The sequence below is a fragment of the Lithobates pipiens genome, unplaced genomic scaffold (genome assembly GCF_037356315.1).
Source record: "Lithobates pipiens isolate NorthernLeopardFrog02 unplaced genomic scaffold, aLitPip1_a1.2 Scaffold_30, whole genome shotgun sequence".
Classification (NCBI taxonomy): domain Eukaryota; kingdom Metazoa; phylum Chordata; class Amphibia; order Anura; family Ranidae; genus Lithobates; species Lithobates pipiens.
Window position 1 is genome coordinate 19,199,207 of NW_027507791.1, and position 17,070 is coordinate 19,216,276.

At 40.7% G+C, this 17,070-nt stretch overlaps 1 protein-coding gene across 2 annotated transcripts in view; it reads right to left on the bottom strand.

Moving 5' to 3' along the window:
* Window positions 1-17,070, bottom strand: part of KCNK10 (potassium two pore domain channel subfamily K member 10) — a 189,576-nt gene that overhangs the window by 112,528 nt on the left and 59,978 nt on the right. Inside the window, exons 1-2 of one of the 2 annotated variants that reach the window (XM_077463733.1) lie at window positions 15,148-15,339; window positions 1,918-2,291 (exon numbers count right to left, since the gene is read on the bottom strand). In XM_077463733.1, the coding sequence (XP_077319859.1) occupies window positions 1,918-2,291; window positions 15,148-15,172 (399 nt within the window). In that variant the 5' untranslated portion in view covers window positions 15,173-15,339. Of the gene's footprint in view, window positions 1-1,917; window positions 2,292-15,147; window positions 15,340-17,070 lie in introns of those variants that run through there. The other variant, XM_077463732.1, reaches the window with a different exon arrangement.

A 17,070-nucleotide genomic window follows, 5' to 3' on the forward strand; every position in this document is an offset into this window, starting at 1 on the left:
AAATATACACTACATTGTCAAAAGTATTGGGACACCTGCCTTTACATGTACATGAATTACTCCGTAGCGTTCAATATTGAGTTGGCTCACCCATTGCAGCTATAACAGCTTGAACTCTTCTGGGAAGGCCGTCCACAAGGTTTAGGAGTGTGTCTATGGGAATGTTTGACCATTCTTCCAGAAGCGCATTTGTGAGGTCAGGCACTGATGTTGGACAAGAAGGCCTGGCTCACAGTCTCCGCTCTAATTCATCCCAAAGGTGTTCTTTGGGTTGAGGTCAGGACTCTGTGGAGGACAGTCAAGTTCCTCCACCCCAAACTCACTCTTTTATGTCTTTATGGACCTTGCTTTGTGCACTGGTGCGCAGTTATGTTGGAACAGGAAGGGGCCGTCCCCAAACTGTTCCCACAAAGTTGGGAACATGAAATTGTCCAAAATGTCTTGGTGTGCTGATGCCTTAAGAGTTCCCTTCACTGGAACTAAGGGGCCAAGCCCAACCCCTGAAAAACGACCCCACACCATAATCCCCCCTCCACCAAATGATTTGGACCAGTGCACAAAGCAAGGTCCATAAAGACATGGATGAGCGAGTTTGGGGTGGAGGAACTTGACTGGCCTGCACAGAGTCCAGATCTCAACCCAATAGAACGCCTTTGGGATGAATTAGGGCGGAGACTGTGAGCCAAGCCATCCAACATCAGTACCTGACCTCACAAATGTGCTTCTGGAAGAATGGTCAAACATTCCCATAGACACACTCCTAAACCTTGTGGAAAGTCTTCCCAGAAGAGTTGAAGCTGTTATAGCTGCAAAGGGTGGACCAACTCAATATTGAACCCTACGGACTTATGCCCCATACACACGTTCGGACATTCCGACCACAAAATCCATCTGATTTTTTCAGACGGATTTTGGCACAAACTTGTGTTGCATACACACGGTTGCACAAAGTTGTTGGAATTTCTGATCGTTCTGAATGAGGTGACGTCAAACACGTACGTCAGGACTATAAACGGGCCAGTAGCCAGTAGCTTTTGTCTCTTAGTTTATTCTGAGCATGCGTGGCATCGGAATTGTCTACACACGATTGGAATTTATGCGGATCTTGTTGTCGGAAAATTTTAGATCCTGCTCTCAAACTTTGTGCGTCGGAAAATCAGATGGAAAAAGTCAGATGGAGCCCACACACAGTCGGATTTTCCGACAACATGATCCGATCGCACATTTTCCTTCTGAAAATCCGACCGTGTGTATGAGGCATAAGACTGGGATGCCATTAAAGTTTATGTCGTGCAAAATGGGGTGTCCCAGTACTTTTGGTAATATAGTGTATATTTTCTGGAAACAGAGACCCTGGAGAATACATTGGTGGTTCATTTTAGTGCACACAAATGCAACATATTACAATTCATGGTAAGATATAAAAGGTGAGGTTTCGCAGAGTAAATAGATACCCAACATGTCAAGCCTTAAAATTGAGGTGCAAAAGGTGGACAACTCAATATTGAACCCTACGGACTAAGACTTGGATACCATTAACGTTCATGTGTGTGTAAAGGCAGGCATCCCAATACTTTTGGTAATATAGTGTGTATCAAACCTCTGCGAGGTGCATTATAAAATAGAACACATATCTAACATGGATACATTATATAAATGTTGGAGATGCAGAATTTTTTTTAGCAGGTTATACCTTCAATAATCAAAACAGAAAGACTTTATTGGGGATTTACTAAAACTGAAGGGTGCAAAATCTGGTGTGGCTCTGCATAGAAACCAATCAGCTTCCAGGTTTTTTTTTTTTTGTCAAAGCTCAATTGAACAAGCTGACGTTGGAAGCTGATTGGCTCCCATGCACAGCTGCTCCAGATTCTGAGTGCTCCAATTTTAGTAAATCTCTCCTCTTTTGTGTCTCACCTTAATCAAAGCGTCGAGCTCTTGCTGAGTCACACAGGAATGCCTCTGCAGGAAATCCGCCTTCTCTTGGGCTATCGTACTTTTTTGGCTGCTTTCGAATGGCTGTTCTAGGGCCCGGAACACGAGTCCACCGCTGACCAGATACACCACCACCACCACGAAGATGGCCAAGACTGTCTTCCACTTCATGACCGAGTGGAGACCTCTGGAGGTATTGTCCATCGTGACCACAGTCGTCCGGGAGCACACCGACATGCGGGGGGTCGGTGTGGGGGTCGGGGTAGGGGTGGGGGTTGGGTGGTGCCCGTTGGGCTTCGGATCAGGAGGGGGCACAGGCAGAGGAGCAGGCGATGGCACAGTCGAGGGTACCGCCACTGCAATGAATACAAAAAAATAAAATAATGAGTCCATTACACTTCTGTTTTAAGCTTACATTGACTTAGATTCCTGATATGCCACAATATACAGCAACCAGTGCCGGGACAAGGTCATCTAGAGCGATCATGCCAAACTGCACCCCCCCTCCCCCTAGATGTATGAGAAATATGTAAAAAAATAAAAATAAATCACCCCTCCTAGCACAAATCCTCCACCTTTAATTTGCCCCTCCAAGTACACATACTCTATCCCACCCAGCACAAATTCCATTTCCTCCTAGCACAAATCCCCCCCCCCCCCCACCAAATTTCCCCTCCTAGCACAAGTACCCCCCAATCATCCCAATTAGCACAAATCCCCCCCCCCCAGCCCCACCAAATTTCCCCTCCTAGCACAAGTACCCCCCAATCATCCCTATTAGCACAAATCCCCCCCCCCAAAAAAAAGTTTTCCCACCCAGAACAATTCCCCTCCCCCTCTATTATATCACCTCTTCTACAACAATCCCCCCCAATTCCCCTCCTCCTAGCACAAATCCTTTTCCCCCATCCACCCTCCCAACACAAATCCACCTAAATCACCACTCCTAGCACCCCCCATCATTCAAAATGTTTCCTCCTAGAACTATTCTTACCCCCTGTCCCCTCCCCAAATCTCCCCTCCCAACACAAATCCCCCCCACCAATCTCCTTTCAGCACCCCCCCCCCCCACAGGATGCCACATAGACACCGGGCAACCAGTCAGTGGTTTTGCCTAGGCTGAGATGATGTCATCAGTCTGCTGCAGGTTAGAGGAAGCATTTCCTCAGTCCCTCCCCCGCCCAGTGATCAGTCTGTAATATTGTAACTTTGTAGCAAAGGCTGCATCAGGAGCTGATCTCTGTCACACATTGGTTAACACAGACAAAAACAGCACACACAACAGGATTTTCATGATTTGGCATCTAAATTCAAAAAAAGATAATGACCCTGGACAGTGGCGTAACTAGAACCTTCAGGGCCCCGATGCAAGAAACCATGAAGGGTCCCCCTGAACCCCAGCCAGGGCCCTTCCCTCCGAGTCCGGCGGTGGAACTCCAGGGCGTGGTCACAGGTATGACCTTTGTGAGCCCTGTAGTTCCACCACTGGCATCAGTGTTTTTTTCGTTTTTTATTTTTTTTTATTTTTAGGTGCCCCATTGTGGGACTGTCCCTAGGCAGGATGGGGTCTCCGTCCCCAGAAGAGATGAGGTCCTTTTCTCCAGGGCAGATGAAGTTACTGCCCCCAGGTGAGAAGGGGTCCCTGTCCCCAGGGGAGATGGGGGTCCCTGTCCCCAAGTGAGAAGGGGCCCGTCCCCAGGGGGAGATGGAGGGGGTATGTAATGGTGTGTGGGGGATGGGGTCCTCTCACTCACCATGACCAAGCTGCAGGCCACGCACTCATCCATGTTGGCCTGGGCTCCATCCAGTGTGGTGGACGGGCGATCAGTATATCTCCCAGAAAGACCTCTCATCATCTGTGTATGACGGGGGAGGAGGGGGACTGGCAGACAAGCCTGCAGTGTCCTCCGGGGAGCCGGCTCTCATAGGGCTGCACTGCATCTGTGTGCTTAAAGTTTGTTTACCTGGGAGAAGTATGCAGTGCAGTGTGGGCCGGACTCAGGGGGGGGCGGTACTCTGGCTGGGGAGAACAGACATCGGACTGAGCAACAATGCATGGAGCAGGAGAGGGGTACTCTGAGGAGCCGGCCGAGGACACAGGTCATGCGGGGAATGCACAACTAAAGAGCAGCCAGTGCGATAGTCGAGCATGGAGCTCTGCTAGTCACCCTCCACCTCCAGTCACCTGTGTGCATGGTGCACTGGTACCCCTAGCTGCCTATGCTGCTGCCGGCCATATGTACAGGGGGCTGCATGGGCCCCCTGCAGCACAGGGCCCAGTTGCGGTCGCGACTGCTGCACCCCCTATAGTTACGCCCCTGACCCTGGATGATTCCTGAACAAAGTTTGCTCCGTCATTCTAAAGAAAAAGAGCAAATTAAGGCATTTTTGACTGGGTTTTGTTCTGTCTGTAAATGCCCCGGCACATTAGCCTTTGTGTCCATGGACAGTATAGAAATGTATTTATTTTGAGTTTAGACTGCAGTCACCCCTCTGTGTTTTGAATTGCAGGCAGATTTATCACGATTCTGCCCACGATTTTAAAGCCTTGAGTAGACACATGCTCGTTTTCATTTTTGTTTCATTCGTTTGTTTTTTATTTTTAGTTATTCGGGTTATTCGTTATGATCGCAAATTGTAAATCCGTGAATTCGAAAATTTGTAAATTCGTAAATACGAAAAGTCATAAATTCGAAAACCTGAAAATAAGCAAGAAAATACAAAAAATTTAAAGAATAACTAACTAACTAATAATAACTAAATATTCAATCAAAAGTATTGGAATTTCCTTTCAAATTCTGTTAGTGAAAGTAACAAATATGAATTTATTAAAAATAACGAATGCTGCATCTAAACAAAAACAAAATTGACGACCTTTTTTCCCCACAAATAGAGCTTTCTTTTGGTGGTATTTTATCACCTGTGTGGTTTTTATTTTTTGTGCTATAAACAAAAAAAGACTGAAAATTCTTTAAAAAAAAGCAATATTTTTTACTATTTGCTATAATAATGATCACAAAAAAAATATAAAAAAACTAATTTCTTCCTCAGTTTAGGCCGATATGTATTCTTCTACATATTTTTGGTAATAAAATCATAATAAGTGTATACTGATTTGTTTGCGCAAAAGTTATAGTGTCTACAAAATAGGGGATAGATTTATGGCATTTTTATTATTGATTATTTTTTACTAGTAATAGCGGCGATCTGCGATTTTTAGCGGGACTGTGACATTATGGCGGGCACATCAGACACTTTTTTGGGACCGTTGACAATTATACATCGATCAGTGCTATAAATAGCCACTGATTACTGTATAAATGACACTTTATAAAGGTTTACAACCACTTTAAAAACAATAAATATAAATATCTACATACTGGTGCTGAAAGTCAAAACAATAATGATAATCTAGTGAATGCAGCTGCTTTACACAAAGTGCTAATTACTTACCTGAAAAAAGGTATGCATATAATTACAGCGCTCACAATACATCACAAATGTATCCAACTGATAAGTAAAACAAATGATAAAAAACGCCCATATAAATTGTGCATGGGTGCTCTAATCACTAAAGTGCAATAGTGTTCCAAACACAGCCCTCCCGTGTCCCCACTCACCAAAAGAAAGGACTGTTTTTGATGATACCTTGTGGGGGGACGAAACGCCTTGATGTAATTTTGCGGTTTCAACTCCAAAATATGTCACTTCTGGTTTTTCGGTGGAATGTGTGCTGGATGCAGCGTTTGCCTGAATTTTATCTCTGCAATATTTCATGCAATTTTAACTTTCCTATCCTGTAATTACCTATCCACATTTGCACAATAAACTATCTGCCAAACTATACTTCACTAGTAGTCCCTTTAATTTTTCCATTTTGGTACCAACATCTGCCTATGCCCTATGCAGGGGGAGGGCACTGCAAAGGTAGAGTTTATCTAATATCCGTAATTCTGCTTTAACAGACCAAAAGGCAATAATTAAGAGAATTCCATTGTTTGGGATTACATTCACTTTAAGACTATTCTTCAGAACAAAGCCTAATAATAGATTTGTTCATAAAAGGGAGGTTTGAGATCTGGAGAGCTTGCAATCAGATCCTTTGCCAAGACCGTGTTTGGAGGAGCGAGACTGAGAGCCAAAAACCTGTCTTGACGTTTTCAGAGCGGCTGATACGTGTACGTTCTCTACAAAGGCGGTTCTATGACCCCGCTCACTGCCTCTGCTGAGAACCGCATCCACCGAGAGACTCGCCATCTGCTTATCAAAGAGCGCCATCAATTTATCATCAATGGACTGACCCCCCCCCCCCCCACCATTAATATATTACCAATGAAATCATCCTTCCTATGAAGGAAAACATGGTTACATTGAATCTGTAAAGGCAGAAAGGCAGCACTGTTACATACACTATATTACCAAAAGTATTGGGACGCCTGCCTTTACACACACATGAACTTTAATGGCATCCCAGTCTAAGGCTGGCCATACATGATCGAATTGCAAAATAATTTTCTTTTGAAAATCAGAAAATTTGTGTGTTTTGTGATCTGATGGTGCCACCATTGATTTCGAAATTCGGCCAATCACGCCTACAATTTCACCTTATTTTGCTACAGAAAATAATTTTCGTGGCCGGGAATCTTCTTTTCTTTCAGGGAATTTTCTTTTCTTGCACTTCTTTTTCGATTACATTTCTCACACGATTGGTTCCTCCACCCCAAACTCGCTCACCCATGTCTTTATGGAACTTGCTTTGTGCACTGGTGTGCAGTCATGTTGGAACAGGAAGGGGCCATCCCCAAACTGTTCCCACAAAGTTGGGAGCATGAAATTGTCCAAAATGTCTTGGTGTGCTGATGCCTTAAGAGTTCCCTTCACAGGAACGAAGGGGCCAAGTACAACACCTGAAAAACCACCCCACACCATAATCCCCCCTCCACCAAATGATTTGGACCAGTGAACAAAGCAAGGTCCATAAAGACATGGATGAGCAAGTTTGGGTCCTGACCTAAACCTGATAGAACACCTTTGGGATGAATTAGAGTGGAGACTGCGAGCCAGGCCTTCTCGTCCAACATCAGTGCCTGACCTCACAAATGCTCTTCTGGAAGAACGGTCAAACATTCCCATAGACACACTCCTAAACCTTGTGGACATCCTTCCCAGAAGAGTTGAAGCTGTTATAGCTGCAAAGGGTGGGCCAACTCAATATTGAACCCTACAGACTTTATGACCTGTACACACGATCCAAAAATAGGACGAAAAATACAGCTTTCGAATCAATCGTATGATAATCGGATCATTAATACAGAGCTTTTGAGAGCCAATCACGATAGTTCATGCGATATTATTCGATCGGACAAACACAAAAAAAAATTTTCATACGATACCAGATCGTACGATTTTCGTTTAATCAGTACAGTTGTCATCTGAAAATACAATAGAAATACACAACAACACGTGACATCACTTCCGATTTTTTTATTCTGTCGCACGAGAATTTTCGTCACTTTAGTAACTTCTCCAATTTCTATATGCGACTAGCATGCAAAAAAAAAAACAACACAACCTGTTGTCCGATTTTTGGATTGTGTGTACGGGCCATAAGACTGGGATGCATGTAATGGTGCATACACACGACTTTCACAGTCTAGGTCTAACAGATATTACGATCGTGTGTGGGCTCCAGCGGACTTTTTTTTCCCAAAAGTCAGAGGGACCTAGAAATAAAACATGTTTCAAATCTTTCCGATGGACTCGAGTCCGGTCGAAAAATCAGTTAGTCTGTATGCTAGTCAGACGGATGATAACTGACGCTAGGGCAGCTATTGGCTACTGGCTATGAACTTCCTTATTCTATTCCGGTCGTACGTCATCACATTCAAATCCGTCGGACTTTGGTGTGATTGTGTGTGTCCAAGTCCATTCGCTTAAAAAGTCAGTCGGAACTCTGCCGAAAGTCCGTCGGGAAGACCGTCAGACCTAGTCCATCGAAAAGTCCGGTCGTGTGTACGCGGCATAAACGCAGGTGTCCCAATGCTTTTGGTAATATAGTGTATACCAAGAACCTGTGCAGGTCTAAAAAAAATATTATAATGTTCTTTACAACATTATATAATTTCCCTGTTGTTTTTAAACACTTTTATACACTTCCCCTGCCTTTAGCAAAACAGCTGCCACCAATAATTTCCCCCCTTGGCCGTCTGAATTCTGCCGACAGCTTGAGAGACGGGCTTCTGTATGGGGAGAGAGTTAGCACAAGAGCGGAGCAGATGTAGCGGGCCTCGTCCGCTCGCTAGAACGAGAACAAGATGTTCCGTGTCTGGTTCGCTGGTGAGTTTGGATATTTATGAAGCTGAATCACTGTCGGAAAGACACAATTCTTGGTAATGAATGTGGGAAGTGCAGGGATACACAAAAAGATTACCAGGTCTGCTTGCTTTAGCAGATACTGTGACTTTTTGTCTCTGTGGCCCATCAGAGCATCATGATTGGCTAGTAAAATTGGTTAGTGTACCAGAGAAAATGACATAATATGATTTTTTAACCACTTCCATACCGGGCCTATTCTGGCACTCCTCTCCTACATGTAAAAATCATAATTCTGTGCTAGAAAATTACTCAGAACCCCCACACATTATATATATATATTTTTTAGAAGATACCCTAGAGAATAGAATGGCGGTCATTGCAACTTTTTATCTGGCGTGGTATTTGCGCAATAATTTTTCAAACGGAAAGAAAACAGTTTCATGATTTAAAAAAATAACAGTAAAGTTAGCCCAATTTTTTTTGTTTTTTGTATAATGTGAAAGATGATAGGTAGTAGTTGGTGTTGCGCTCCAAATGAACAGAGAGAAGTAACAATGTAGCTAAATAAACTAGCTGTAGTGCCTAGGTGTCAGTAAATAGTATATAAATAAACTACGTGCCTTAATAGACTCAGACAGTGTGTATATCCACTCAAGTGCAATACATCAAACTGTGCACCTAACCCAGTGCTAACAGTATCCAATCAAGTGCTATGTGCATAGTCAATATTCAAAAAAGGTTCAATAGAAGTAAAACAGCGTGTAGCATAAATAAAGATAAAAAAGATATATAGGTAGCAGACTAAGATGAAATCCAAAAATGAGTAGATAAAGATAGAAAAAAATGTTTTTTAAAAAATGTCGTATTAAAATAAAAATATAAAAAAATATAATAAACAATAAAATAAATTAGAAAAATATACACAGAATGTAAATAAATAAAGAAAAAAATAAAGAATGAATGAAAGCGCACATGGCGATACCTCACATGTGTGGTTTTAACAGCGTTTACATTAGTGGGCGGGACTAAAATATGCATTCGCTTCTGAGTGCGAGCTTCCGGGGACAGAGGCATTTTAAATTATTATTTTTTTATTTTACTTTATTTTTTTTATTTTTACTTTCTTTTACATTTTTTTTTGACCACTTTTATTTCTATTACAAGGAATGTAAACATCCCTTGTAATAGGAATCGTTCATGACAGGTCCTCTTTATGGAATGATGCAGGATCAATAAGACCCCACATCTTTCCTCCGGGCTGGAAGGCACAGATCAGAAAAAAAAATCCACGATCTCATGCTTACCAGCCGCGATCATGGCTTTGTTTACATCCGTGGCCCGGAAGTGACATCATAACGTTGCGCCCAGGCCTCCGATGGTCATAGAGATGACTGGAAATCTCTATGGTTGTCATCTGGTAGTGGCCGATTCATTCTCCAGGTCCCCGATAGCACGGGAGAGCCCAAAGAAGCACCAGATGGCAGCAGGAGGGGTGGGATGTCCCATCTCGTCCCATGTAAGAACGATCAAGCGGCAGAACTGCCGCTATGTACCTGAGTATCTTGTGTGTGAGATACAGATGCAGGAAATGTGGAGGATTTTTTGGCACCAGGGATTTAAGAATTTGACAAGGGATGTGGCTGAGGCCCCTAAAGAAGGGGGAGGCAAATCTGTACATCTTTTACTTCCAAAAAATGATTACATTCTTCATTAAGAGTTTCCTTATTCTGGACACCGGTGCTCCTCTCTCCCTACTCAAGTATCTTCAAAATAGTGTGGCAGACAAGAATTAGAAAACTCTCTAAACAAACAGTTGGGCATCGGTGTCTTTAGTCTTTTCTATAGTTATTTGCTCAATAAACTCAGTAGAGAGGGTTGGGGTCACAGGATACCAGGACCCAAAAAAAGCTAAATATCTAAGGTCTTCTAGCAACATAAGTAGGCGCCCTTCTATAAGTAATTGGCCTTTTAGGTGCAGCCAATTAGGTTGTAGTGGCCCTATGATGGCAGTCACTATCTGTTACTGAAGATCATGTTGTTTTCCTTGTTCTCTAAGTAGATTTGAGGCCCTTGATCCCATACAAGAAGTTACAGGTACTTTAAAAGTTGAACATTGAGGTTTCTCCATGACACTTTTTCACATAGCACACTTTTCTAAATGCTATATATAGGTAGTCATCTTCCTACTCTAGCTCTTTCTTGATGTACCCTCCAGCAAAACAGTTTAGGTTCTTTTGGTCTTAGCGTGCGCTCCTGACTGGGGCAAGGCCCAAGAAGGAAGGGCCTCTTCATACTGGCATCCTCACTGGGAAGAGGCCCAGGAGGGCAGTGAGATCTCCATGCATAGTCCACCGCCAGCAGTTTCTCCCAAGATCTCCAGGACATTCTTCAGTATAACAGGCATTTACAAAAATGCACGATACAAGTAGTCATCTTCTTTTTTTAGCTCGTTCTGTAAGTACCTTCCAGCAAAGCTGCCTTAGCACAAAAAGAAAATACCTCTTTACAGTGGCATACTCTCCAGTGAAGCCCAGAAGGGCAGTGAGATCTCCAGTGTCCACCACCAGAAACTTCTCTCAAGCTCTCCAGGACACTCCTTGGTACAGCAGACATTTGCACCAGATGTACAAAGCAGTCTAGGCACAACCCTTTGACTGTAACAAGGCCCAAGAAGAAAATACCTCTTTACAGTGGCATCATTTACAAGCCCAAAAGAGCAGTGAGATCCCTACCCATCTCTATGTCTACCGCCAGCAGCTTCTCCCAAGCTCTCCAGGATGCTCTTCTATATAGCACACTTTTCCAATGATGCCCCATACAGGTAGCCATTATCTAGCACTATCAGCCTTGAAACAAGCTTTGGACGGGGGAAAAGCCCTGGAAAAAAATACTTCTTTACAGTGGCATCCTCTCCAGGAAGTAGCCCAGGAGGGCTGTCAGATCTCCATGCAATGTGCACTACTACCAGTTTCTCCAAAGCTCTCCAGGACAAACTTCAGTATAGCAGACTTTTCCAGTGATGCCCCACACAGATAGTCATTCTTTCAAGGCAAGGTTCAAGAAAAAAAGGCCTGTTCACAATGGCATTCCCACCAGACACAAGCCCTTGAGGGAAGACAACAACCTTTCTGGATATTGCCATGCAATCTGCATGGTGCTGGAATTGTTCATCAGTCCATAGTGCTGCCATTTTTGCCAAGTCCACAATGCTACAATCACTGATCAGTAGGGATAAGCAATATTGCCTGGGTTCAGTTTGCAAACAGTTTTCTATCTTGCTTGATGATTATTGTTCTTAAATTTTGAAGCAAACCCCATCGAAAGTCTATAGAAGGTGAATCTTGTTATTTATTTCTGCCCATTTTAGGGCTTAAATCCAAGCTACTGTAAAACAAAAGACACAAAAATCTGGATTCGGCCAGTGGGATGGGGAGCATTTGCCAAGATAAATTTTCAAGAAAACCAAATAAATAAATAAACAATATCCATGGTGCTGAAACCATTAAAAAAAATAAAAAAATAAGACTAAATAAATAATTAAATTAACTCTTGGACCTCACCATGGTGCTAAAAATATTTAACAGTCCATGGTGGGGAAATTGTTCATCAGTCCATGATGATAATTTATCAGTAGGGATAAGTGAGCTCAAAGTTTGCAAACTTTAACTGGAACCCCACTGAAGTCTATGGGGGGGAATCCTGTTACTCAATTCTAGCCATTTGTAGGGCTAATATGCTCAGTGGTGCTGCAATCACTGATCAGTAGGGATAAGTGATATTGTTTGGGTTCAGTTTGCTTGAGGTTTAACATTCTTACATTTTGAAGCAAACCACATTTAAGTCTATAGAGGGTGAATCTTGTTATTCAATTCTGCCAATTTTTAGGGCTTATATTCAAGCCATTGTAAAACAAAAGTAATCGGAAGCTGGATACTGCCAGGGATGACATGTGCCAAAATTTCAAGAAAACAAAATAAATCAATAAATAAATAAACAATGTTTGGGCCTCTCCATTTAACAAAAATAAATATTACTAAATAAAAAGTTAAATAAACTCTTGGACCTCTCCATAGTGCTGAAACCATTAAACAGTCCATGGTGACATTTCAGGAGAACAAAATAAATAATTAAGTAAAAACAATATTTGGGCTTCTCTGTGGTGCTGAAAGCACTTAACAAAATTTAATAAAATTAAATAAAAAAATGAACATAATTCTTGGACCTCTTCAGGGTGCTGAAACCATTTAAAAGTGAAGTGTGTGGTTTAGGTTTTTCCAGATTCATACTTACCGAGCTGGATGCAGCATCAGTCTGATGCTGCATCTATCCTCCGCCAGCTCTAACACTGAGAACCGAGTGACTGAACTGCACCGATCGCTCGGTTCTCAGAGCTCCCTGAGCAGAGAGCTGGTGCCCCCTCCTTCCTAAGTTTACTGGGGTGCTGGGTTGTGGAGGGGGGTGGGAACGGCCGGCTCAGCCTCTCAGTGGCTCGCTGAGAGGCTGAGCCGGGTGCTGGTCCAGGCATGTGGGTGGATCCTGACCATATGGGTGTGATACTTCCCGAGCTTGTACTGGCTAGGTAACATCAGCCAACAGCGGGCTTCAGCCCGCTGTCTGCTGAAAACGGGTCACAGGTGTGCGGAACGAACTGCACTTCTGTGATCCACAGGAGAAGTACAGCCAAACATACTTCCCCCCATACTTCTGCTTTAAAGAAATTAAATACAAAATAAAGAAAAATAATAAAGTTGTGGACCTCTCTGTGGTACTGAAACCATTCAACTAAATAAAAAAAAAAAAATACAAAATTACATAAACTCGTGGACCTCTCCATGGTGCTGAAACCATTCAACAGTTCATGGGCTAAATCTGTTTATCAGTCCATGGTGCTGAAATTACTGATCAGTCCATGATGCTAAAATCTTCCATCAATGGGGATAAGCAGTTAAGCACATCTACATGGGTCAGTCTGTAAAACGTTTTGAAAATCTTGCTTGAAGTTCAAAGTTCATAAACTTCAAATGTTGTTTTAAAATGCAAACCCAATTGATATTGTACGGTGTATAATAAAAAAATATCTTATTTAAAAAAATCAATATATTTAATCCTGCAGCTTTCATTAAAATAATACATTGTGGAACACAATGTTAACTCAGAGCAACCCATTCTATTGACGTATCTTCCCGTTCCTCTTTTATATCAACTGCATTTATTAATTTGTATTAATGTCTTTATCTACAACTTGTTTCTGCTATTAAAAACGTCATGATTGTGCTTTATTGTTCCACTACATCAGTGTAAGACCAGTTTACCCCTGTAATGATTCCCTGACCCCATACAATTACTATCCAACCACAGATATTTATTTAAGCAGTTATTCAGCTAGAATACTGAATGCATTATCTAGAATCCAGAGAGGATCTACTCTCACTGGCCACTTTATTAGGTACACCTGTTCAATTGTTTGGTGATACAAATTGCTAATCACCCAATCACAATGGCAGCAACTCAATGCATGTAGGCATCTAGATGCGGTGAAGACGACTTGCTGAAGTTCAAACTGAGTCTCAGAATGGGGAAAAAGGGGAATTTAAGTGACTTTGAATGTGGCATAGTTGTTGGTGGCAGACGGGCTAGTCTGAATATTTTAAAAACTGCTGATCTACTGGGATTTTCACACACTACCATCTCTTGGGTTTACAGAAAATGGTGAGGAAAAGAGAAAATATCCAGCGAGCGGCAGTTGTGAGGAGGAAAATGCCTTGTTGATGTCAGTGGAGAATGGGCAGACTGGTTGGAGATGATAGAAAGGCAACAGTAACTCAAAAAAACACTTGTTACAACCAAGGTATGCAGAATACCATTTCTGAACACAAAACACATCCAAACTTGAAGCAGATGGGCTACAGCAACATAAGACCACCCCGGGTGCCATTCCTGTGAGCTAAGAACAGGAAACTGAGGCTACAATTAGCACAAGATCACCAAAATTGGACAATAGAAGATTGGAAAAAACGTTGCCGAGCCTGAGGAGTCTCAATTTTAGCTGCGACAGTCAGATGGTAGGGTCAGAATTTGGTGTAAAAACAACATGAAATGGATCCATCCTGCCTTGAATCACTGCTTCAGGCTGGTGGTGGTGGTATAATGGTGTGGAGGATATTTTCCTGGCACACTTTGGGCCCCTTAGTACCAATTGAGCATTGTTTTAAATGTCACTGCCTACCCGAGTATTGTTGTTGACCATTTCCATCCCTTTATGACTACAGTGTCCCCATCTTCTGACGGCTCCTTCCAGCAGGATAATGTACCATGTCACAAAGCTCCAATCATTAGAAAAGAAAAAAAGAAACCCTGTAGGTTGGACTTTGGAAGCAGATTGGAAGAACAATGTGTTATCTTTAAAAATTGGATTTTATTGAACATAGATACATAGGAATAGCCGACATAAAATTATAAAAAAGGTAACTATCATGTCAATATGGACCAAAATCTCTGAGGAACGTTTCCAACATCTTGTTGAATCTACGCCACCAAGAATGAAGGCAGTTCTGAAGACAAAAAGGGGGTTCAACCCGGTACTAGCAAGGTGTACCTAATAAAGTAGCCGGTGTATGTAGAGAAACTCCTACAATTCAGAAAATGATATGTCATGATGAAAAAAATGAATCAAGAACATCAAAAATTGCTTTAGAAAAGAACACAGATTGAGTCGTCACTGAAAGCACACATTAGTTGTACTTTAAAGGTCCCCAGAGTCTCCTCATCTATCTCGATTATCTCTAACACGGTAATTATAAGAGCTCACTCTATTAACAAAATGATTTCTGCCCTCAAAACCCCAAATTTTAACTATTTTGTTGCAATGTCAAAGGTGTAACGTGCAGCTACCCTTACCTGCCCCGAGAGGTGAGTCGTACATGTGCTAGATTGTAGTGCCACCCATGATGATGTCACCTACAGGTACCTATCATCTATGTGACCGTACACAGGATGGAAGCTAGGATGGTAATATTATGTGTTTTTCTCATAGCAGAGTGCGATCCCTGAGTGTTACAGCTCGGAGACCCAGCTAAGTCCCAGACAGAGAAACACAGCCAAACCTCAGAGTCCCTGGAGGGCCCAACAGTGTTATCTGACACTCATATCCTGAGTACTGTGGAGAGAGAGAATCACCGCTAAATACAAGAACTGTGCCAAACAAACATCACCAGAGAGACCAGGACTGCAAAAACTCTCCATGGACAGGCATTACCGAAAATGTTATGACCATTGAAGACGGTGGATCAACATGACATGCAACATGGCATCAGGGGGAAGCCATCGGAGATTAGACATGTGCACTGGTGAAGAATTTGTTCATTTTCATTTCATTTGTTTTAGGGGTTTTTTTTGTTTTTTTTTCGGGTCATTCGTTATGATCGCAATTTGTAAATTCAAAAATGTGAAAATTCGTGAATTTCCAAAAATTCGTAAAATCGAAAATTCGTAAATTTGCAAATTAGTCAATTCGAAACGAAGTACATTCGAAAAAAAGAAATAAGAGCCGAAAAATTTAAAGAATAACTAACTAGCTAACTAATAATAACTGACTATTTGTTTTAGGGTTTTTTTTTTTTTTTTCATTTTTCGGGTCATTCGTTATGAATGCAATTTGTAAATTCGAAAATTCATCCATTTCGAAAATTCGTAAATTTGAAAATTTGTAAATTCGCAAATTTGCCAATTTGTAAATTCAAAAAAAAGAAATAAAATCCGAAAAATCTAAAGAATAACTAACTAGCTAACTAATAATAACTATTAAATTATAGATTTTGGAATTTCCTATTAAATTTGGCTGTTAGTGAACGTAATGAATACGAATTTTTCCGAACCTACGAATTATCCGAAATAATGAATGCCGCATCTCAACATATGAAACAGAACACATTAATAATAAATAATAATAATAAAAAGGTTTTATTAATATTATTGTTATTTATTATTATTAAATCGTTATGTTCACTAACAACAAAATTTGAAAGATAATTCCAATACCTATAATTTAATAGTTAGTAATAGTTAAGTTATTATTAGTTAGTTATTATTTCAGCTTTTTGAATGTTCAGGATTTCGAATTTCCAAATCTAAACAAACGGAACACAATGAATTAATAATTATTATTATTAATAATAATAATAAAAACATTATTATTGTTATTATTTATTATAATTAATTTGTTACATTTGATTCATGTAGATACGGCATTCGTTATTTCAGATAATTCGTAACTTTGAATAAATCCATATTCATTACGTTCACTAACAGACAAATTTGAAAGGAAATTCCAATACCTATAATTTAATAGTTAAATAGTTAAGTTATTATTAGTTAGTTATTATTTCAGATTTTAAAATTTTTGGGTTTTCAAATTTCCAAATTTAAACAAATGGAACAGAACGAATTAATGATTAATAATAATGATAATAATAATAATAAAATGTTTTTATTATTCTTATTATTTATTATAATTAATTTGTTATGTTTCATTTGTTTAAGTCCGGCATTCTTTATTTCAGTTAATTCATAGCTTTGAATAAATTTGTGTTCATTACGTTCACTAACAGCCAAATTTGAAAGGAAATACCAATACCTATAATATAATAGTTAGTAATAGTTAAGTTATTATTAGTTAGCTAGTATTTATAATTTTTCAATTTTTGGGTTTTCAAATTTTCTCATTTAGAATTTACAAATTTTCAAATTTACTAATTTTGGAAAATTTGAATTTATGAATATTCAGAAAAATTTGTTAATCAGGTTTTTTGTTAAATCGGATAT